A 23,846-nucleotide genomic window follows, 5' to 3' on the forward strand; every position below is an offset into this window, starting at 1 on the left:
GTTGCCCCTTCATCTCTCTCTCTCTCTCTCTCTCTCTCTCTCTCTCTCTCTCTCTCTCTCTCTCTCTCAGGGCTATAAGCATTCAGGTACCATGCGTAGTTCCAGTAGTCCCCGTGGGGCGCGGACTCGCTCCCCGTCCCGAGGGAGAGCAGGGGATAAGGAGGACAGGAGTCGGCAGAGTCGGAGGCAGGGAGGAGGCGGAGGGGGAGGAGAAGGAGGGGGAGCAGGAGGGTAAGATTGACTATGGTTCTGATAGAACCGTTGATGCGCAGTTCCATTATAGCGTGCTCTCTCTCCATCTACAGCAGTGTCAGTTGTCCCTCTCTGCTGTGGCTCTAACATGGCACCCAATCCAAACTTGAAATCTGTATTAATAATTTGCACACAAATCTCCCGTCAATAGATGGTTTTCACAAATGTCCAAATTAACAATGCAGACCTCAAGTTAGGATTGGGTCTACTGTGCATGAGGGTTGTGTATAGCATAAGCCTTGTCCGAGCCAGAACGGCCCATTGGGTAGGAGCCTGTCTCCTGGTTCTGTAGCGTGAAGGCAGACACTAACCACAAGGCCACTGAGTTGGTTGTGTACTGTGCTGTATGTGCTGTATGCTGAACGCTGCCCCCCTCTGGCCAGGGCGGGGTCTGTCAGCAGCAATACGGTTACAGCAGCAGGGGGCCAGCGGAGGCGTCTCTACAGCGCCGTCCCAGGACGTGTGTTTGTGGCCACGCGTTCCCACTCCGCCCAGGGAGACAGAGAGATTAGCATCAGCAAGGGAGACAAAGTCAAAGGTGTGTGTGTTTAGTGTGTCTGTGTCAGAGAATGGCTGTGTGACTGTCTGGCTGGGTGTTTTTTCAAAGTGTTTGCTAGCCTGGGTGCCAGCCTGATACATTTGCCCAGGAGATGAAATGTTCATGCTGGTACCCAGGTCTCTGTCTGCTGATGTGAGTGGTGTATGTATGAGTCTGTCTAGTGGATGTTGTCTTCCTGTCTTAATGAGAGTATAAGGTCCTTGTTTGTCCTTGTCTTCAATGTCTGCAGGTATGAATATGTGTGTGTCTGTGAGTGAGTCTATGGTGTTTCCAGGTATGTATGTCTTGGTGAGTACGTAGAGAGGTTTGCATGCCTGTTTGTATGTTTACATTCCTCTGTGTGTGTTTACATGTTGTGGCTATTTCCTTGTTGTTGCTTGTGCCTATATGTTGTTTTGTGTATACTGACTGTGTGAGGTAATGGCTCTGACGTGCGATGCTCTTTCCTATCCCCTCATGCAGTGCTGAGCGTGGGCGAGGGAGGGTTCTGGGAGGGCACGGTTAAGGGACGGACTGGCTGGTTCCCCTCAGACTGTGTAGAGGAAGTGGCAGTCCGTAGCCAGGACAACCGCTCAGGTGAGACCCTGACCACACACCTGCAGACACATGCAGCGTGCCTCTCTCTCTCCCCTCTCATTGGTCAGAAAAACACACACACACTTACACACACACGGCAGCTCTGGCTGCTACACACAGACACACAGGCATAAAAAAACAACACATTTAGCAGGAGGTCTACAGTTAGGTAGTAACACTGGGGAAGTAACTCTAGACTCTCAGAATGATTAGAGCAGCAGAAGCAAGGTGTGGGTTGACAGGGAAGGAAGGTCCTACACTAGTCGTAGTAGTGGTGTCTGCCCACCACTAAGGCCTAATGCAGTGGTAAACACAGCTGGTTTGACTGTATCTAGAGACTCAATAGAGAGACGTTTACTGTCGAGGTTCAGGCTGTAGTCTAACAGCAGCGTGTGACAGTAGTGACACTGTTGGTCAGTGTGACAGACAGGCAGCCATCATGCTGATAACACTGTGGTCGTGTGTTTTAGAGAGCCGCAGTGAGAAAGCCAAGAGACTGTTCCGCCATTACACCGTGGGCTCCTACGACAGCTTCGACGCTCCCAGGTAAGGATGGGGAGACTTTCTCTTTCTCTACAGCGTCATACTCAGAGGTCTACCTGGAAGTCAGTGAGTTGAGTGATCTTGCCCTGGATATGCTTGGGGTATGTTGGAGTGAGTTGGGTAGCTGTAAGATGGGCTTTGTTAAAGTGATCTACAGTACTGTGTCAACTTGTGTTTGGGACTATGGGTAATATACTGTATATTAACCTCACCTGTGTTGTATGTGTGGAAGTGATCCACTAGAGACTATGATTGGGTGATCTACTGTGCCATGGATTTTGATTGGGTGATCTACTGTGCGATGGATTGTGATTGGATGATCTATTGTGCGATGGATTGTGATTGGGTGATCTACTGTGCCATGGATTTTGATTGGGTGATCTACTGTACGATGGATTGTGATTGGGTGATCTACTGTGCGATGGATTGTGATTGGGTGATTTACTGTGCGATGGATTGTGATTGGGTGATCTACTGTGCGATGGATTGTGATTGGATGATCTACTGTGCGATGGATTGTGATTGGGTGATCTACTGTGCGATGGATTTTGATTGGGTGATCTACTGTGCGATGGATTGGGATTGGTCTGCTATCTGAAGTTACATATAGTACTGGTCTGATATCTGAAGTTACATACAGTACTGGTCTGATATCTGAAGTTACATACAGTACTGGTCTGATATCTGAAGTTACATATAGTACTGGTCTGATATCTAAAGTTACATACAGTACTGGTCTGATATCTGAAGTTACATACAGTACTGGTCTGATATCTGAAGTTACATACAGTACTGGTCTGATATCTGAAGTTACATACAGTACTGGTCTGATATCTGAAGTTACATACAGTACTGGTCTGATATCTGAAGTTACATACAGTACTGGTCTGATATCTGAAGTTACATATAGTACTGGTCTGATATCTGAAGTACATACAGTACTGGTCTGATATCTGAAGTTACATATAGTACTGGTCTGATATCTGAAGTTACATACAGTACTGGTCTGATATCTGAAGTTACAGACAGTACTGGTCTGATATCTGAAGTTACATATAGTACTGGTCTGATATCTGAAGTACATACAGTACTGGTCTGATATCTGAAGTTACATATAGTACTGGTCTGATATCTGAAGTTACATACAGTACTGGTCTGATATCTGAAGTTACATATAGTACTGGTCTGATATCTGAAGTTACATACAGTACTGGTCTGATATCTGAAGTTACATACAGTATTGGTCAGATATCTGAAGTTACATACAGTACTGGTCTGATATCTGAAGTTACATACAGTACTGGTCTGATATCTGAAGTTACATACAGTACTGGTCTGATATCTGAAGTTACATACAGTACTGGTCTGATATCTGAAGTTACATATAGTACTGGTCTGATATCTGAAGTTACATACAGTACTGGTCTGATATCTGAAGTTACATACAGTACTGGTCTGATATCTGAAGTACATATAGTACTGGTCTGATATCTGAAGTTACATACAGTACTGGTCTGATATCTGAAGTTACATACAGTACTGGTCTGATATCTGAAGTTACATACAGTACTGGTCTGATATCTGAAGTTACATACAGTACTGGTCTGATATCTGAAGTTACATATAGTACTGGTCTGATATCTGAAGTTACATACAGTACTGGTCTGATATCTGAAGTTACATACAGTACTGGTCTGATATCTGAAGTTACATATAGTACTGGTCTGATATCTGAAGTTACATACAGTACTGGTCTGATATCTGAAGTTACATACAGTACTGGTCTGATATCTGAAGTTACATACAGTACTGGTCTGATATCTGAAGTTACATACAGTACTGGTCAGATATCTGAAGTTACATACAGTACTGGTCTGATATCTGAAGTTACATACTGTACTGGTCTGATATCTGAAGTTACATACAGTACTGGTCTGATATCTGAACTTCTGTAGACTGTCATCGACGTGGCCTCTACTGATGTGCTTGTTGATTATGTTGTCGTTATTGTTGACTTCCAGATCGCTACGTTGACACTTTGGAGTGTAACTCCTCTCATTAACACCTAGTGATGTAATGTCCTTCTCTTTAATATCATGTTTTTGCGTGGCGGCTCAGAGAGGCTCTGTTATGAGGCAACCCAATTTAACGGTCCTGGACTTGGACTGTATGGAGAGAGAATTATTTATAAAGAAATAAACACATTATAAATCACATGTATTATTTACATATAATCTTTCTCCCTGCCCGCTCGCTATCACAGACAACACAAACACACACAAAAGCATTTATTATTTTGCATAATTTCATTTAGACTTACGTGCTCTACCAAGCGACTGACACCTACATGGAAACTCACACAAACGTTTCTACACCCACATCAGGGATATTTAAACAAATGTACCCGATACGATATAAAACTCCAGGTTGTTTAGTCAGTTTGTGACACTGCTAACTCACTGCTAACTCATTGCTAAGTCTGTTTTTATCAGAGCACTAGTGTGGATCCATCTCACCCTGCTTTTTTCCACTCCTCTATATTTGGCTTTGTCACCCCTTCCACCTCTCTCTCTCTATCGCTCCCTTTATTTTTATTCATCACCGTTTTACTCACCCCCTGTTCTTTTTCATTTTCTCTCCATCACCCTCCCTCCCCTGTGGTGTTCCCATCTGGAGAACAGACAGGGAAGGGCACTCTGGAGGGAGAGAGGGATGAACAGAGCAAGAAAGGAGGTGAAGAGAAGGGGAGATTCTACACTATGTAGAAGTAGACGAAGAAGAGAAAAGGGAGAGAGAACGCAGGAGAGGAAATAGACGTGAATGAACAACCCCCCTTTCACCTCATCACCTTTCAATCCGCTTTTAGATGGAAGATGTTTTTATATTGACAGTAAGAGATCTTGTACACCTCCTGATCTGTCTAATGAAGCAGGCTTTTACTGCTCTGACTAGCTGTGACAGTTTAACAAGGCTCGGTCGAGACGGCAGTCAGCTAAATGAATGGCTTAAATTGATATTGTGGCACAGCGATTACATTAACAAGGATTAGAGGAAGAGGAGAGATGATCAGGGAGAGATGTTCTCCCTCTATACATTTTCACCCCTAGTGTCCATCTTTATCAATCCATTCTTCCTTTCTCCCTATTTGTCCTTATCCTCCCTTCTTCACTCCTTCCTTCCTTCCTTCCTTCCTTCCTTCCTTCCTTCCTTCCTTCCTTCCTTCCTTCCTTCCTTCCTTCCTTCCTTCCTCTCTTCTTCCATCCAAATAAGCCTCTCTCCTCCGTGCCCCCTCTCTCCTCCGTGCCCCCTCTATCCTCTGTGCCCCCTCTCTCCTCCGTGCTCCCTCTATCCTCCTTGCCCCCTCTCTCCTCCGTGCCCCCTCTCTCCTCCGTGCCCCCTCTCTCCTCCGTGCCCCCTCTATCCTCCGTGCCCCCTCTATCCTCCGTGCCCCCTCTATCCTCCGTGCCCCCTATATCCTCCGTGCCCCCTCTCTCCTCCGTGCCCCCTCTCTCCTCCGTGCCCCCTCTCTCCTCCGTGCCCCCTCTATCCTCCGTGCCCCCTCTCTCCTCTGTGCCCCCTATATCCTCCGTGCCCCCTCTCTCCTCCGTGCCCCCTCTCTCCTCCGTGCCCCCTCTCTCCTCCGTGCCCCCTCTCTCCTCCGTGCCCCCTCTCTCCTCCGTGCCCCCTCTATCCTCCGTGCCCCCTCTCTCCTCCGTGCCCCCTCTCTCCTCTGTGCCCCCTCTATCCTCCGTGCCCCCTTTCTCCCTGTGTCTCAGAGCCCATGGCAGTGAACTCCCCTAGTAACACACATGACAACTGTTCTGGGGCAGCGGTCTGTGAAATAGGGACAAGGAAGCACACACACATTCTAGAGAAGAGTGGATTGTTGCCCTCCATCACAAGAGGTGCTTTCAAATCACATTCTGGTGCACATTGTACATGTTTACATTATAGGTGAACACTCATGCACACATACAATCATACACACATGACCACACACACATGAGTCACACACACTAACATGACCAAACACCTGCCAACATTCATTCTCTTGCCCCTCCCCCTTGTACTCTCTCTCTCTCTCTCTCTCTCTCTCTCTCTCTCTCTCTCTCTCTCTCTCTCTCTATCCCTCTCTCACGCGCGCTCGCGCGCCATACACTAAATTCACAGCAGTATAGCTTAACATGCAGAGAGAGAAACAAAAAGAGAGGGAGGGAAGGAGAGAGAGGAGAAGAACAGCAATAGGCAGTGAAGGCAGAAAGGCACCAGAGAGAGGTAGGGGGAGAGAGAGGGGGAGATTGAGCGAGAGACAGGGAGGGAGGGAGGGAAAGGCGACAGAAGACAACATCGACATACATCGAACGAAGCACTGACAGAGATGATGTGAGTGCCTTTTTAAAGAGAATCTCTCTCGCTCTAATTCTCTCTCTTCCTTCTGCTGCTCATCCCCAGCTGAATCTCTCTTCTTCTTCCTGTCTGACTTGATGCGTCTCCTTCCTCCCGTTTCCCTGCCTCGCTCTCCTCTTTTCATTCATGCGCTCTGCTTTGTTTACAGACAATGTGAGAGAGGAAAGAGGAGGAGAGGGGAGGGGACTGTGTACATGTGTGTGTGTTGATTAAAGGCCATGGGGGAGGGGAGATGTTAAGAGTGATCTAAGGGCATGTAGGGTCACTGAAGTAGAGAGGACGGAAGAGGGGTAGGACAAAACGAGTGCAGAGATTACAGAAATGGGGAAATGGTAGAGACGTGAGATGGGAGGAAGACATAGGTTGACAGGTGGTGAAAAGAGGTAGGAGATGGGGAAAAGAGAGAGAATATAGAATTCACGTGTTATATTTGGTTTATGAAAGGTACAATATGCAGAAATCTCTGCCATTTCCAAAATTCTAATAGTTCTCCTGATTTCAGTTCATGTGACAAAACAAGCAATGCAAAGTGTAGAGAATCATTGTACCATCTAAACCTCTGTGAAATACATGATCAATAACCCAAAATGTTGTATTTTCAGCTGGTCGAAGCTGGTGTACAAAACTGGAAGTAAAAGACGCAAAAAACTAAACTTAAGAACGGGAAGCAACGGGAAGCATTTATATGTGAATGTGATAATAGATTAATCATCTATCATAATGATCATAAATAGCCTGTATACATATATGAGTTGTGAAAACATTGTGATTGTGATGACAGCATATACAAGCCTCAGCAGTTCAGAGCAACAGTCAGTGCGTTATACAGTATCTCAATATCTGGAGTGAGTTACGGCAAGGGAGAGGAGTCAAACAGAACATGGCCTTAACTCATCCAAAACGCATCCGTTCTTGTGAATGGAGAATCATAACTGAGGAGGAAAACAGTGATAGACAGACTCGGTGAATACCACTGAGAGAGATATATACAGAGATAGAAGAAAGGAGAAAGGAATGTGTTTGAGTGTGTGTATGTGTGTGCGCATCTGTGCGTCTCTTTTCTCTTTATATTCTGTTGGTGTATGAAATAGTCACATACTCAGCAAACAAACCCGATCACCCCTTGGCCCGCTCTTTCTCCCCTCTCTCAAAATTACCTCATATCTCTCTCCCTTTTTATGCTAAACCATCTCCCCCTCCCTCACTCACTCACACACTCCCTCCTTCTCCCTCTCTTGTTCTCTCTCTCTCTCTCTCTCTCTCTCTCACTCTGTGTCGCAGTCACAGTGAACCATCTCCATCTCTCTCCTTCTCCCTCGTTCTCTTTCTCTCTCTCTCTGCCTGTCTTAAGTATGAAGGGGCTGGGAGAGCTAGGCCCTCACTCTCTCTCTCTCCATTGCTCTCTCCTCCTCTCCTCCCCTCCCTCGGCTCGTACTCACTGCTCTCTTGCTGGAAGACAAGAAGGAGGAGGAGGAGGGGGGGGGAAATGGCGATGGGGGGATGCGGCGAGGAGGATCTCTCCCTCTCTTCTTCCTGGCCGTCGCTAGGCCCCATGAATAGGAGTGTCTGGTTCATTTACAGGTACTGGCTGTTTTTGATTTCTCATTGGTTGCAGGGCTGGAGGATAGAGGGATGGTGAGAGGGAGGGAGGGAGGGAGGCAGGGAGGCAGGGAGAGGAGCATGCATGTGAACATGGATGGTAGACTGGAGTGATTAGGAAGACTAATCGATAGACAGATGGGATGTGTAGCAATGCATGAGCCTGTACGTGTGTCCGTGTGTGCGCCTGTGTGTGTCTGTGTCTGTGTGTGTGTGTGTGTAGTGAGGAAGGAGAGACGCATGCACAGCCCGGTACATTAGCAGTAACGTTACAGCCTAGCTGTGTCTCCATGTACATTAATCACTCTCCTCTCCCTCTCCGTGTCTGTACGTATGTCTTCAGTAGCAACACAGTACCAACACAACTGTCTGATAATTGCTGCTTCTCTCATCTGCAGAATGTGTGTGTGTGTCGTGTTTGTGGGTCTCTGTGTGTGACGGTCTGTGAGCTGTTGCTGATTGAGAACAAGGTATAGGAGGCAGATCTATAACATGTATCCCCGCTAGTGGCTCTGCTTCTACTGTGTCTACATATGGTGTGTGTACGTGTGTGTGTGTTATCAATGTGTGCCCCTGTGTATGTGTACAAACATTAGTGTATAAGAGAATGAGAAGTGGTTTGAGAGGTGCATTCTGTGCCATGGGTAGCAGTCCCCCTTGCTATGCTTCTAGATGATGTTACCAATACTTATAGCAGAGCTGGGACGATAAACCCCAAATGATCAGCACCGACCATACCGATCACTTATCGCAGGCATTTTGCTGTTACCGTTCACTACGAAAAGTATCCTATACTAGAGAAATGTTAAGTTCTACACGTGCTTCTACACCTGCATTGCTGTTTGGGGTTCTAGGCTGGGTTTCTGTACAGCACTTAGTGACATCAGCTGTGGAAGAAGGGCTTTATAAATACATTTGATTGATTGATTGAAGTTTGAAATGAAATAAGTTTGCTAATATGGGTGATTGTTAATAGGACAACCATCAAACTAGTAGTAGTAGTTTAAAGGACAATAGTTATAAACTGTGGTTCACATTAATGTTATAAAATGTGGTGCACATTAATTAATGTTATAAACTGTGGTGCACATTAATTAATGTTATAAACTGTGGTGCACATTAATTATTGTTATAAACTGTGGTGAACATTAATTAATGTTATAAACTGTGGTGCACATTAATTAATGTTATAAACTGTGGTGCACATTAATTATTGTTATAAACTGTGGTGAACATTAATTAATGTTATAAACTGTGGTGCACATTAATTAATGTTATAAACTGTGGTGCACATTAATTAATGTTATAAACTGTGGTGCACATTAATTAATGTTATAAACTGTGGTGCACATTAATTAATGTTATAAACTGTGGTGAACATTAATTAATGTTATAAACTGTGGTGCACATTAATTAATGTTATAAACTGTGGTACACATTCATGTTATAAACTGTGGTGCACATTAATGTTATAAACTGTGGTTCACATTAATGTTATAAATGGTGGTGCACATTAATTAATGTTATAAACTGTGGTGCACATTAATAAATGTTATAAACTGGTGCACATTAATGTTATAAACTGTGGTGCGCATTCATGTTATAAAATGTGGTGCACATTGATGTTATAAACTGTGGTGCACATTAATAAATGTTATAAACTGGTGCACATTAATTAATGTTATAAACTGTGGTGCACATTAATTCATGTTATAAACTGTGGTGCACATTAATGTTATAAACTGTGGTGCACATTTATGTTATAAACTGTGGTGCACATTCATGTTATAAACTGTGGTTCACATTCATGTTATAAACTGTGGTTCACATTCATGTTATAAACTGTGGTTCACATTAATGTTATAAACGGTGGTGCACATTAATTAATGTTATAAACTGTGTTGCACATTAATTAATGTTATAAACTGTGGTGCACATTAATTAATGTTATAAACTGTGGTGCACATTAATGAATGTTATAAACTGTGGTGCACATTAATTAATGTTATAAACTGTGGTGAACATTAATTAATGTTATAAACTGTGGTGCACATTAATTAATGTTATAAACTGTGGTACACATTTTTGTTATAAACTGTGGTGCACATTAATGTTATAAACTGTGGTTCACATTAATGTTATAAACGGTGGTTCACATTCATGTTATAAACATGTTATAAACATGAATTAATGTTATAAACTGTGGTGCACATTAATTAATGTTATAAACTGTGGTACACATTCATGTTATAAACTGTGGTGCACATTAATGTTATAAACTGTGGTTCACATTAATGTTATAAACGGTGGTGCACATTAATTAATGTTATAAACTGTGTTGCACATTCATGTTATAAACTGTGTTGCACATTAATGTTATAAACTGTGGTGCACATTAATGTTATAAACTGTGGTTTACAATCATGTTATAAACTGTGGTTCACATTCATGTTATAAACTGTGGTTCACATTCATGTTATAAACTGTGGTTCACATTCATGTTATAAACTGTGGTTCACATTAATGTTATAAACGGTGGTGCACATTAATTAATGTTATAAACTGTGGTGCACATTAATTAATGTTATAAACTGTGGTGCACATTAATTAATGTTATAAACTGTGGTGCACATTAATTAATGTTATAAACTGTGGTGCACATTAATTAATGTTATAAACTGTGGTGAACATTAATTAATGTTATAAACTGTGGTGCACATTAATTAATGTTATAAACTGTGGTACACATTTTTGTTATAAACTGTGGTGCACATTAATGTTATAAACTGTGGTTCACATTAATGTTATAAACGGTGGTTTACAATCATGTTATAAACTGTGGTTCACATTCATGTTATAAACTGTGGTTCACATTCATGTTATAAACTGTGGTTCACATTCATGTTATAAACTGTGGTTCACATTAATGTTATAAACGGTGGTGCACATTAATTAATGTTATAAACTGTGGTGCACATTAATTAATGTTATAAACTGTGGTGCACATTAATTAATGTTATAAACTGTGGTGCACATTAATTAATGTTATAAACTGTGGTGCACATTAATTAATGTTATAAACTGTGGTGAACATTAATTAATGTTATAAACTGTGGTGCACATTAATTAATGTTATAAACTGTGGTACACATTTTTGTTATAAACTGTGGTGCACATTAATGTTATAAACTGTGGTTCACATTAATGTTATAAACGGTGGTGCACATTAATTAATGTTATAAACTGTGTTGCACATTCATGTTATAAACTGTGTTGCACATTAATGTTATAAACTGTGGTGCACATTAATGTTATATACTGTGGTTTACAATCATGTTATAAACTGTGGTTCACATTCATGTTATAAACTGTGGTTCACATTCATGTTATAAACATGTTATAAACATGAATTAATGTTATAAACTGTGGTGCACATTCATTACTTTTATAAACTGTGGTGCACATTCATTAATGTTATAAACTGTGGTGCACATTAATTCATTTTATAAACTGTGGTGCACATTCATTAATGTTATAAACTGTGGTGCACATTAATTCATTTTATAAACTGTGGTGCACATTCATTAATGTTATAAACTGTGGTGCACATTCATTAATGTTATAAACTGTGGTGCACATTAATTCATTTTATAAACTGTGGTGCACATTCATTAATGTTATAAACTGTGGTGCACATTAATTAATGTTATAAACTGTGGTGCACATTAATTAATGTTATAAACTGTGGTGCACATTAATTAATGTTATAAACTGTGGTGCACATTAATGTTATAAACTGTGGTGCACATTTATGTTATAAACTGTGGTGCACATTCATGTTATAAACTGTGGTTCACATTCATGTTATAAACTGTGGTTCACATTCATGTTATAAACTGTGGTTCACATTCATGTTATAAACTGTGGTTCACATGAATGTTATAAACGGTGGTTCACATGAATGTTATAAACGGTGGTGCACATTAATTAATGTTATAAACTGTGTTGCACATTAATTAATGTTATAAACTGTGGTGCACATTAATTAATGTTATAAACTGTGGTGCACATTAATTAATGTTATAAACTGTGGTGCACATTAATTAATGTTATAAACTGTGGTGCACATTAATTAATGTTATAAACTGTGGTGCACATGAATTAATGTTATAAACTGTGGTGCACATTCATTAATGTTATAAACTGTGGTGCACATGAATTAATGTTATAAACTGTGGTGCACATGAATTAATGTTATAAACTGTGGTGCACATTAATGTTATAAACTGTGGTGCACATGAATTAATGTTATAAACTGTGGTGCACATGAATTAATGTTATAAACTGTGGTGCACATTAATTAATGTTTAATTGCACATTGAAATGTTATAAACTGTGGTGCACATTCATTAATGTTATAAACTGTGGTGCACATTAATTAATGTTATAAACTGTGGTGCACATTAATGTTATGAATTGTGGTGCACATGAATTAATGTTATAAACTGTGGTGAACATTAATGTTATAAACTGTGGTGCACATGAATTAATGTTATAAACTGTGGTGCACATGAATTAATGTTATAAACTGTGGTGCACATGAATTAATGTTATAAACTGTGGTGCACATGAATTAATGTTATAAACTGTGGTGCACATGAATTAATGTTATAAACTGTGGTGCACATTAATTAATGTTATAACCTGTGGTGCACATTAATTAATGTTATAAACTGTGGTGCACATTAATTAATGTTATAAACTGTGTTGCACATTAATGTTATAAACTGTGGTGCACATTCATTAATGTTATAAACTGTGGTGCACATTAATTAATTTTATAAACTGTGGTGCACATGAATTAATGTTATAAACTGTGGTGCACATTAATTAATGTTATAAACTGTGGTGCACATTAATTCGTTTTATAAACTGTGGTGCACATTCATTAATGTTATAAACTGTGGTGCACATGATTTAATGTTATAAACTGTGGTGCACATGAATTAATGTTATAAACTGTGGTGCACATTAATGTTATTTACATTTACATTTAAGTCATGAACTGTGGTGCACATTCATTAATGTTATAAACTGTGGTGCACATGAATTAATGTTATAAACTGTGGTGCACATGAATTAATGTTATAAACTGTGGTGCACATTAATGTTATAAACTGTGGTGCACATGAATTAATGTTATAAACTGTGGTGCACATGAATTAATGTTATAAACTGTGGTGCACATGCATTAATGTTATAAACTGTGGTGCACATGAATTAATGTTATAAACTGTGGTGCACATTAATTAATGTTATAACCTGTGGTGCACATTAATTAATGTTATAAACTGTGGTGCACATTAATTAATGTTATAAACTGTGTTGCACATTAATGTTATAAACTGTGGTGCACATTCATTAATGTTATAAACTGTGGTGCACATTAATTCATTTTATAAACTGTGGTGCACATTAATTAATGTTATAAACCGTGGTGCACATTAATTAATGTTATAAACTGTGGTGCACATTAATTAATGTTATAAACTGTGGTGCACATGAATTCATTTTATAAACTGTGGTGCACATTCATTAATGTTATAAACTGTGGTGCACATGAATTAATGTTATAAACTGTGGTGCACATTAATGTTATAAACTGTGGTGCACATGAATTAATGTTATAAACTGTGGTGCACATGAATTAATGTTATAAACTGTGGTGCACATGAATTAATGTTATAAACTGTGGTGCACATGAATTAATGTTATAAACTGTGGTGCACATTAATTAATGTTATAAACTGTGGTGCACATTAATGTTATTTACATTTACATTTAAGTCATGAACTGTGGTGCACATGAATTAATGTTATAAACTGTGGTGCACATGAATTACTGTTATAAACTGTGGTGCACATGAATTAATGTTATAAACTGTGGTGCACATTAATGTTATAAACTGTGGTGCACATGAATTAATGTTATAAACTGTGGTGCACATGAATTAATGTTATAAACTGTGGTGCACATGAATTAATGTTATAAACTGTGGTGCACATGAATTAATGTTATAAACTGTGGTGCACATTAATTAATGTTATAACCTGTGGTGCACATTAATTAATGTTATAAACTGTGGTGCACATTAATTAATGTTATAAACTGTGTTGCACATTAATGTTATAAACTGTGGTGCACATTCATTAATGTTATAAACTGTGGTGCACATTAATTAATGTTATAAACTGTGGTGCACATTAATTCATTTTATAAACTGTGGTGCACATTCATTAATGTTATAAACTGTCGTGCACATTAATTAATGTTATAAACTGTGGTGCACATGAATTAATGTTATAAACTGTGGTGCACATGAATTAATGTTATAAACTGTGGTGCACATTAATGTTATAAACTGTGGTGCACATGAATTAATGTTATAAACTGTGGTGCACATGAATTAATGTTATAAACTGTGGTGCACATGAATTAATGTTATAAACTGTGGTTAATGTTATAAACTGTGGTGCACATTAATTCATGTTATAAACTGTGGTGCACATTAATTAATGTTATAAACTGTGGTGCACATTAATGTTATAAACTGTGGTGCACATTAATTAATGTTATAAACTGTGGTGCACATTCATTAATGTTATAAACTGTGGTGCACATTAATTAATGTTATAAGCTGTGGTGCACATTCATTAATGTTATAAACTGTGGTGCACATTAATTAATGTTATAAACTGTGGTGCACATTCATTAATGTTATAAACTGTGGTGCACATTCATTAATGTTATAAACTGTGGTGCACATTAATTAATGTTATAAACTGTGGTGCACATTCATGACTGTTATAAACTGTGGTGCACATGAATTAATGTTATAAACTGTGGTGCACATTAATGTTAGAAACTGTGGTGCACATTAATGTTATAAACTGTGGTGCACATTAATTAATGTTATAAACTGTGGTGCACATTAATTAATGTTATAAACTGTGTTGCACATTAATTCATTTTAGAAACTGTGGTGCACATTCATTAATGTTATAAACTGTGGTGCACATTTATTAATGTCATAAACTGTGGTGCACATTAATTAATGTTATAAACTGTGGTGCACATGAATTAATGTTATAAACTGTGGTGCACATTAATTAATGTTATAAACTGTGGTGCACATTAATGTTATAAACTGTGGTGCACATTCATTAATGTTATAAACTGTGGTGCACATTAATGTTATAAACTGTGGTGCACATTAATGTTATAAACTGTGGTGCACATTAATTACTGTTATAAACTGTGGTGCACATTAATTCATTTTAGAAACTGTGGTGCACATTAATTCATTTTAGAAACTGTGGTGCACATTCATTAATGTTATAAACTGTGGTGCACATTAATTAATGTTATAAACTGTGGTGCACATGAATTAATGTTATAAACTGTGGTGCACATTAATTAATGTTATAAACTGTGGTGCACATTCATTAATGTTATAAACTGTGGTGCACATTCATTAATGTTATAAACTGTGGTGCACATTAATTAATGTTATAAACTGTGGTGCACATTAATTAATGTTATAAACTGTGGTGCACATTAATTATTGTTATAAACTGTGGTGCACATTCATTAATGTTATAAACTGTGGTGCACATTAATTAATGTTATAAACTGTGGTGCACATTCATTAATGTTATAAACTGTGGTGCACATTCATTAATGTTATAAACTGTGGTGCACATTCATTAATGTTATAAACTGTGGTGCACATTAATGTTATAAACTGTGGTGCACCTTAATTAATGTTATAAACTGTGGTGCACATTCATTTGTTATAAACTGTGGTGCACATTCATTAATGTTATAAACTGTGGTGCACATTAATGTTATAAACTGTGGTGCACATTAATTAATGTTATAAACTGTGGTGCACATTAATGTTATAAACTGTGGTGCACATTAATTAATGTTATAAACTGTGGTGCACATTATTGTTATAAACTGTGGTGCACATTCATGTTCTAAACGTATCATTCTATTTATGGTTATTGTCACGCCTTGGTCTTAGTATTTTGTGTTTTAGTTTATTAGTTAGTCAGACCAGGGTGTGACATGGGGTTATTATGTATTGTATTTCCATATTGGGGTTTGTAGTGTTTGGGATTGTAGTTGATTAGGGGTGTGTGTGTGTGTTAATTAGGTTGGCTGCCTGAGGCGGTTCTCAATCAGAGTCAGGTGCTTCTCGTTGTCGCTGATTGGGAACCGTATTTAGGTAGCCTGTTTTTCGCCTTGTATTTCGTGGGTGATTGTTCCTGTCTCTGTGTAGGTTGCACCAGTCAGGCTGTATTAGGTTTCGTTCTGTTTGTTGTTTTTTTGTATTTATTAGTTATTCGTGTTAGTTCGTTCGTTTTTGTCTTCACTAATAAACATGAGTAACATACACGCTGCATTTCGGTCCGACTCTCCTTCAACAACAAAGGAACGCCGTTACAGTTATAGCATTAATCGAGGTAATTTATCATGATGGGGATTTTTGTCCATATCCCCCAGCTCTAACTTCTAGATTGTGTTGCATGGATCAGTTACATTGGAGATACAGTAGGTATGTATGTAGGAGGATCATGGTTAGATGATTGTGTGGTGTTATTACGGTATGCACAACCTTGAGTTGGTGACAGACTTGATGACAGGAGAGCTTGTGTCAATATAGATACCACTGGGCTGCAGTCCAGAGGAATGTTTGTGTGAGGAACATAACCAACCTAACAAACCAATCCCCATGGTGTGGCGGGCCCCAAATTACACCTTATTCCCCATATAGATCCCATTCATCTCTGGTCAACAGTGGTGCACTAGGCTCAATTATGAGGAAGGTGTCATTACAGATGGATGCAGTCCGTGATTGTGTGGTGCTCATTGGTTCATGCTGGCAAATGACTGTATTTAAGTGAGTTGCTATGCCAGTTGCTATGCCAGTGGAGGGGACGGCCTGGGTGAAGAAGAAGAAGGGAAGAGAAACAGTCAAGCAACATACAGTACGTAAACATTATTAAAGGTAAACAGTATGTTGACAGTAGCTAGTTGAATCATTGGATGACTGGTTAACTACCTAAACTAGGTCTTCCAAAAGGGGATCAAGTGGCTGACATGCAGGTGCTTGTGGGTATTCTCACTTCTTCTGTGTTCTTTCCATGATAGCTCCATGTACTCTAGTTAGATAGCAACTGGAAACTGCCAATTATCGTAATCTCCCATACTCATTATCCCCTGTTTATTCATGAGGCTATTTTAGCGAGGTGGACCAACATAACCTGACCTCTTTATTGGCTCCACATGTGAGGATTCTTCTTCTTTGGATGACTACGTCTGTGTCATCAGAGCACCTAGCTGTGCATACATTTCTCTCTTCCAGTGGAGTCAGGCCTCTCTATATTACACCAGCTGGATCCTACATCCTGTAGCTTGTTGCTCAGGCAACCGTCATCATCATATATAGCCTAGCATCTTAGAGCGTGAGGTTCTGGAACAACATCTCTGGTCTTTCTGTCAACCAACCCAGCACAATCTCACTGTACCTCGCCCAGTCGCCGACACAAGGCTGCCCAGCGAGCCCCTGGTCTGCTGCATTTTGTCATCAGCTGACCCCTGACCCCAGAGAGGACACAGGAAATACAAAACCCACTGCCCAGCTCTGGGGAGCCGAGTCAGGGCAGAGTCAGTTAAATGTATTCATTCGATAATAACGGTAATAGCACATTTTCTACAATGTGCTTAAAAATGTGCCCTCATTTCAGAAGGTCCCTGACCCCTCCCACCTCCCCCTCTCTCCCAGGATTAAGGCTCCCTCCTGGTGCAGTGTACATGTATGCAGGGGGATACATATCTCCTACCTCTCTCTCTCTCCTACCTCTCTCATACCTCTCTCTCTCTCCTACCTCTGTCTCAGACCTCTCTCATACCTCTCTCTTTCCTACACCTCTCTCTCTCTCCTACCTCTCTCTCTCCTACCTCTCTCTCTCGTACCTATCTCTCTCCTACCTCTCTCTCTCTCGTATCTCTCTCCTACCTCTCTCTCTCTCCTACCTCTTTCTCTCCTACCTCTCTCTCTCCTACCTCTCTCTCTCTCCTACCTCTCTCTCTCTCGTACCTCTCTCTCCTACCTCTCTCTCTCTCCTACCTCTCTCTCTCTCCTACCTCTCTCTCTCTCCTACCTACCTCTCTCTCTCTCGTACCTCTCTCTCGTACCTCTCTCTCCGACCTCTCTCTCCCATCTCTCTCTCTCTCTCTCTCTCTCTCTCTCTCTCTCTCTACCTCTCTCATACCTCTCTCTCTCATACCTCTCTCTCTCATACCTCTCTCTTTCTCTCTCCTACCTCTCTCTCTCTCCTACCTCTCTCTCTCTCCTACCTCTCTCTCTCCTACCTCTCTCTCTCTCTCCTACCTCTCTCTCTCCTACCTCTCTCTCTCTCTCCTACCTCTCTCTGTCTCTCTTGTACCTCTCTCTCTCCTACCTCTCTCTCTCCTACCTCTCTCTCTCCTACCTCTCTCTCTCCTACCTCTCTCTCCTACCTCTCTCTCTACCTCTCTCTCGTGCCTCTCTCTCGTACCTCTCTCTCTCGTACCTCTCTCTCTGACCTCTCTCCCCCTCTCCTACCTCTCTCCTACCTTTCTCTCTTTTACCTCTCTCTCTCTCTCTCCTACCTCTCTCTCTCTCCTACCTCTCTCTCTCATACCTCTCTCATACCTCTCTCTCCTACCTCTCTCTCTCCTACCTCTCTCTCTCTCTCTCTTGTACCTCTCTCTCTCCTACCTCTCTCTCCTACCTCTCTCTCTCTCCTACCTCTCTCTCTCCTACCTCTCTCTCTCCTACCTCTCTCCTACCTCTCTCTCTTGTACCTCTCTCCTACCTCTCTCTCTCCTACCTGTCTCTCTCCTACCTGTCTCTCTGGTACCTCTCTCTCCTACCTCTCTCTCTCGTACCTCTCTCTCTCCTACCTCTCTCTCTCTTTCTCCTACCTCTCTCTCCCTCCTACCTCTCTCTCTCATACCTCTCTCTCTCATACCTCTCGCATACCTCTCTCTCGCCTACCTCTCTCTCTCTCTCCTACCTCTCTCTCTCTTGTACCTCTCTCTCTCCTACCTCTCTCTCTCGTACCTCTCTCTCTCGTACCTCTCTCTCCTACCTCTCTCTCCTACCTCTCTCTCTCTCTCTCTCGTACCTCTCTCTCTCCTACCTCTCTCTCCGACCTCTCTCCCCCTCTCTACCTCTCTCCTACCTCTCTCTCTCTCCTACCTCTCTCTCTCTCTCCTACCTCTCTCTCTCTCCTACCTCTCTCTCTCATACCTCTCTCATACCTCTCGCATACCTCTCTCTCTCCTACCTCTCTCTGTCTCATACCTCTCTCTCCTACCTCTCTCTCTCTCCTACCCCCTCTCTCTCTCTCTCTCTCTCCCTCTCCTACCTCTCTCTCCTACCTCTCTCTCTCTCCTACCTCTCTCTCTCCTACCTCTCTCTCTCCTACCTCTCTCCTACCTCTCTCTCTCTCTCTCTCTTGTACCTCTCTCCTACCTCTCTCTCTCTCTACCTCTCTCTCTCTCCTACATCTCTCTCTCTCTCCTACCTCTCTCTCTCTCTCTCTCTCTTGTACCTCTCTCTCCTACCTCTCTCTCTCTCATACCTCTCTCTCCTACCTCTCTCTCTCTCCTACCCCTCTCTCTCTCTTTCTCCTACCTCTCTCTCTCTCATACCTCTCTCTCCTACCTCTCTCTCTCTCCTACCCCTCTCTCTCTCTTTCTCCTACCTCTCTCTCTCCTACCTCTCTCCTACCTCTCTCTCTCTCTTGTACCTCTCTCCTACCTCTCTCTCTCTCCTACCTCTCTCTCTCTCCTACCTCTCTCTCTTTCCTACCTCTCTCTCTCTCTTGTACCTCTCTCTCCTACCTCTCTCTCTTGTACCTCTCTCTCTACTACCTCTCTCTCCTACCTCTCTCTCCTACCTCTCTCTCTCTTTTACCTCTCTCTCTCTCCTACCTCTCTCTCTCGTACCTCTCTCTCCTACCTCTCTCTCCTACCTCTTTCTCTCTCGTCACCTCTCTCTCTCTCCTCTCTCTCTCTCTCTACCTCTCTCTCTCATACCTCTCTCATACCTCTCTCCTACCTCTCTCTCTCCTACCTCTCTCTCTCCCTACCTCTCTCTCTCTCTCTCTCGTACCTCTCTCTCTCCTACCTCTCTCTCTCTCCTACCTCTCTCTCTCTCCTACCTCTCTCTCTCCTACCTCTCTCCTACCTCTCTCTCTCTTGTACCTCTCTCCTACCTCTCTCTCTCCTACCTGTCTCTCTCCTATCTCTCTCTCTGGTACCTCTCTCTCCTACCTCTCTCTCTCCTACCTCTCTCTCTCCTACCTCTCTCTCTCCTACCTCTCTCTCCTACCTCTCTCTCTCCTACCTCTCTCTCTCCTACCTCTCTCTCGTACCTCTCTCTCGTACCTCTCTCTCGTACCTCTCTCTCCGTACCTCTCTCTCTCCTACCTCTCCCTCTCATACCTCTCTCTCTCATACCTCTCTCTCCTACCTCTCTCTCTCCTACCCTCTCTCTCCTACCTCTCTCTCGTACCTCTCTCTCGTACCTCTCTCTCGTACCTCTCTCTCTCTCGTACCTCTCTCTCTCTCGTACCTCTCTCTCTCTACCTCTCTCTCTCCTACCTCTCTCTCTCCTACCTCTCTCTCTCCTACCTCTCTCTCTCCTACCTCTCTCTCTGGTACCTCTCTCTCCTACCTCTCTCTCTCCTACCTCTCTCTCTCCTACCTCTCTCTCTCCTACCTCTCTCTCCTACCTCTCTCTCGTACCTCTCTCTCGTACCTCTCTCTCTCGTACCTCTCTCTCTCCTACCTCTCCCTCTCATACCTCTCTCTCTCATACCTCTCTCTCCTACCTCTCTCTCTCCTACCTCTCTCTCTCCTACCTCTCTCTCGTACCTCTCTCTCGTACCTCTCTCTCGTACCTCTCTCTCTCCTACCTCTCCCTCTCATACCTCTCTCTCTCATACCTCTCTCTCCTACCTCTCTCTCTCTCTTGTACCTCTCTCTCTCCTACCTCCCTCTCTCCTACCTCTCCCTCTCTCCTACCTCTCTCTCTCCTACCTCTCTCTCTCCTACCTCTCTCTCTCCTACCTCTCTCTCTCCTACCTCTCTCTCTCTCTCTCTTGTACCTCTCTCTCCTACCTCTCTCTCTCCTACCTCTCTCTCTCGTACCTCTCTCTCTCCTACCTCTCTCCCTCCTACCTCTCTCTCGTACCTCTCTCTCAATTCAATTCAATTCAAGGGGCTTTATTGGCATGGGAAACATGTGTCAACATTGCCAAAGCAGGTAAGGTATATAATATATAAAGTGAAATAAACAATAAAAATTAACAGTAGACATCACACATACAGAAGTTTCAAAACAATAAAGACATTACAAATGTCATATTATATATATATACAGTGTTTTTACAATGTGCAAATGGTAAAGGACACAAGATAAAATAAATAAGCATAGATATGTGTAGTATTTACAATGGTGCGTGTTCTTCACTGGTTGCCCTTTTCTCGTGGCAACAGGTCACAAATCTTGCTGCTCTGATGGCACACTGTGGAATTTCACCCAGTAGATATGGGAGTTTTTCAAAATTGGATTTGTTTTCGAATTCTTTGTGGATCTGTGTAATCTGAGGGAAATATGTCTCTCTAATATGGTCATACATTGGGCAGGAGGTTAGGAAGTGCAGCTCAGTTTCCACCTCATTTTGTGGGCAGTGAGCACATAGCCTGTCTTCTCTTGAGAGCCATGTCTGCCTACGGCGGCCTTTCTCAATAGCAAGGCTATGCTCGCTGAGTCTGTACATAGTCAAAGCTTTCCTTAATTTTGGGTCAGTCACAGTGGTCAGGTATTCTGCCGCTGTGTACTCTCTGTGTAGGGCCAAATAGCATTCTAGTTTGCTCTGTTTTTTTGTTAATTCTTTCCAATGTGTCAAGTAATTATCTTTTTGTTTTCTCATGATTTGGTTGGGTCTAATTGTGCTGCTGTCATGGGGCTCTGTAGGGTGTGTTTGTGAACAGAGCCCCAGGACCAGCTTGCTTAGGGACTCTTCTCCAGGTTCATCTCTCTGTAGGTGATGGCTTTGTTGTGGAAGGTTTGGGAATCGCTTCCTTTTAGGTGGTTATAGAATTTAACTGCTCTTTTCTGGATTTTGATCATTAGTGGGTATCGGCCTAATTCTGCTCTGCATGCATTATTTGGTGTTCTACGTTGTACACTGAGGATATTTTTGCAGAATTCTGCGTGCAGAGTCTCAATTTGGTGTTTGTCCCATTTTGTGAAGTCTTGGTTGGTGAGCGGACCCCAGACCTCACAACCATAAAGGGCAATGGGCTCTATGACTGATTCAAGTATTTTTAGCCAAATCCTAATTGGTATGTTGAAATTTATGTTCCTTTTGATGGCATAGAATGCCCTTCTTGCCTTGTCTCTCAGATCGTCTCTCTCTCCTACCTCTCTCTCTCCTACCTCTCTCTCTCTCATTCCTCTCTCTCTCCTACCTCTCTCTCTCTCTCTCTTGTACCTCTCTCTCCTACCTCTCTCTCTCCTACCTCTCTCTCTCATACCTCTCTCTCTCCTTCCACTCTCTCTCCTACCTCTCTCTCCTACCTCTCTCTCCTACCTCTCTCTCCTACCTCTCTCTCCTACCTCCCTCTCTCCTACCTCTCTCTCTCTATCCTACCTCCCTCTCTCCTACCTCTCTCTCTCCTACCTCTCTCTCTCCTACCTCTCTCTCATACCTCTCTCTCTCGTACCTCTCTCTCTCGTACCTCTCTCTCTCTCCTACCTCTCTCTCTCCCTCTCTCTCTCTCTCCTACCTCTCTCTCTCTCTTGTACCTCTCTCTCCTACCTCTCTCTCTTGTACCTCTCTCTCTACTACCTCTCTCTCCTACCTCTCTCTCCTACCTCTCTCTCTCTTTTACCTCTCTCTCTCCTACCTCTCTCTCTCGTACCTCTCTCTCCTACCTCTCTCTCACCCTCTCTCTCTCTCTCTCCTCTCTCTCTCCCTACCTCTCCTCTCTCTCTCCTACCTCTCTCTCTCATACCTCTCTCTCTACCTCTCCTACCTCTCTCTCTCTACCTCTCTCTCTTTCTCTCTCTCTTGTACCTCTCTCTCTCCCACCTCTCTCTCCACTCTCTCTCTCTCCTACCTCTCTCTCTCCTCTCCTCTCTCTCTCCTACCTCTCTCTCTCTTGTACCTCTCTCCTACCTGTCTCTCTCCTACCTCTCTCTCTGGTACCTCTCTCTCCTACCTCTCTCTCTCCTACCTCTCTCTCTCCTACCTCTCTCTCTCCTACCTCTCTCTCTCGTACCTCTCTCTCGTACCTCTCTCTCGTACCTCTCTCTCGTACCTCTCTCTCTCTTGTACCTCTCTCTCCTACCTCTCTCTCTCATACCTCTCTCCCCTACCTCTCTCTCTCTCTCTTGTACCTCTCTCTCTCCTACCTCCCTCTCTCCTACCTCCCTCTCTCCTACCTCCCTCTCTCCTACCTCCTCTCTCCTACCTCTCTCTCTCTCCTACCTCTCTCTCTCTCTCCTACCTCTCTCTCTCTCTCTTGTACCTCTCTCTCCTACCTCTCTCTCTCGTACCTCTCTCTCCTACCTCTCTCTCTCCTACCTCTCTCTCTCCTACCTCTCTCTCTCCTACTCTCTCTCTCCTACCTCTCTCTCTCTCCTACCTCTCTCTCATACCTCTCTCTCGTACCTCTCTCTCTCCTACCTCTCTCTCTCCTACCTCTCTCTCTCCTACCTCTCTCTCTCCTACCTCTCTCTCTCTCATACCTCTCTCTCTCTCATACCTCTCTCTCTCCT

At 42.2% G+C, this 23,846-nt stretch overlaps 1 protein-coding gene across 1 annotated transcript in view; it reads left to right on the plus strand.

The window, feature by feature from the left end:
• Positions 1 to 23,846, plus strand: part of LOC135555341 (SH3 and multiple ankyrin repeat domains protein 1-like) — a 148,315-nt gene that overhangs the window by 84,326 nt on the left and 40,143 nt on the right. The window contains 4 exon segments of the mRNA XM_064987684.1: positions 71 to 191; positions 620 to 790; positions 1,274 to 1,387; positions 1,858 to 1,933. Coding sequence (XP_064843756.1) covers positions 71 to 191; positions 620 to 790; positions 1,274 to 1,387; positions 1,858 to 1,933 — 482 coding nt within the window.

This window comes from Oncorhynchus masou, chromosome 15 (genome assembly GCF_036934945.1).
Source record: "Oncorhynchus masou masou isolate Uvic2021 chromosome 15, UVic_Omas_1.1, whole genome shotgun sequence".
In the NCBI taxonomy this organism is placed as follows: domain Eukaryota; kingdom Metazoa; phylum Chordata; class Actinopteri; order Salmoniformes; family Salmonidae; genus Oncorhynchus; species Oncorhynchus masou.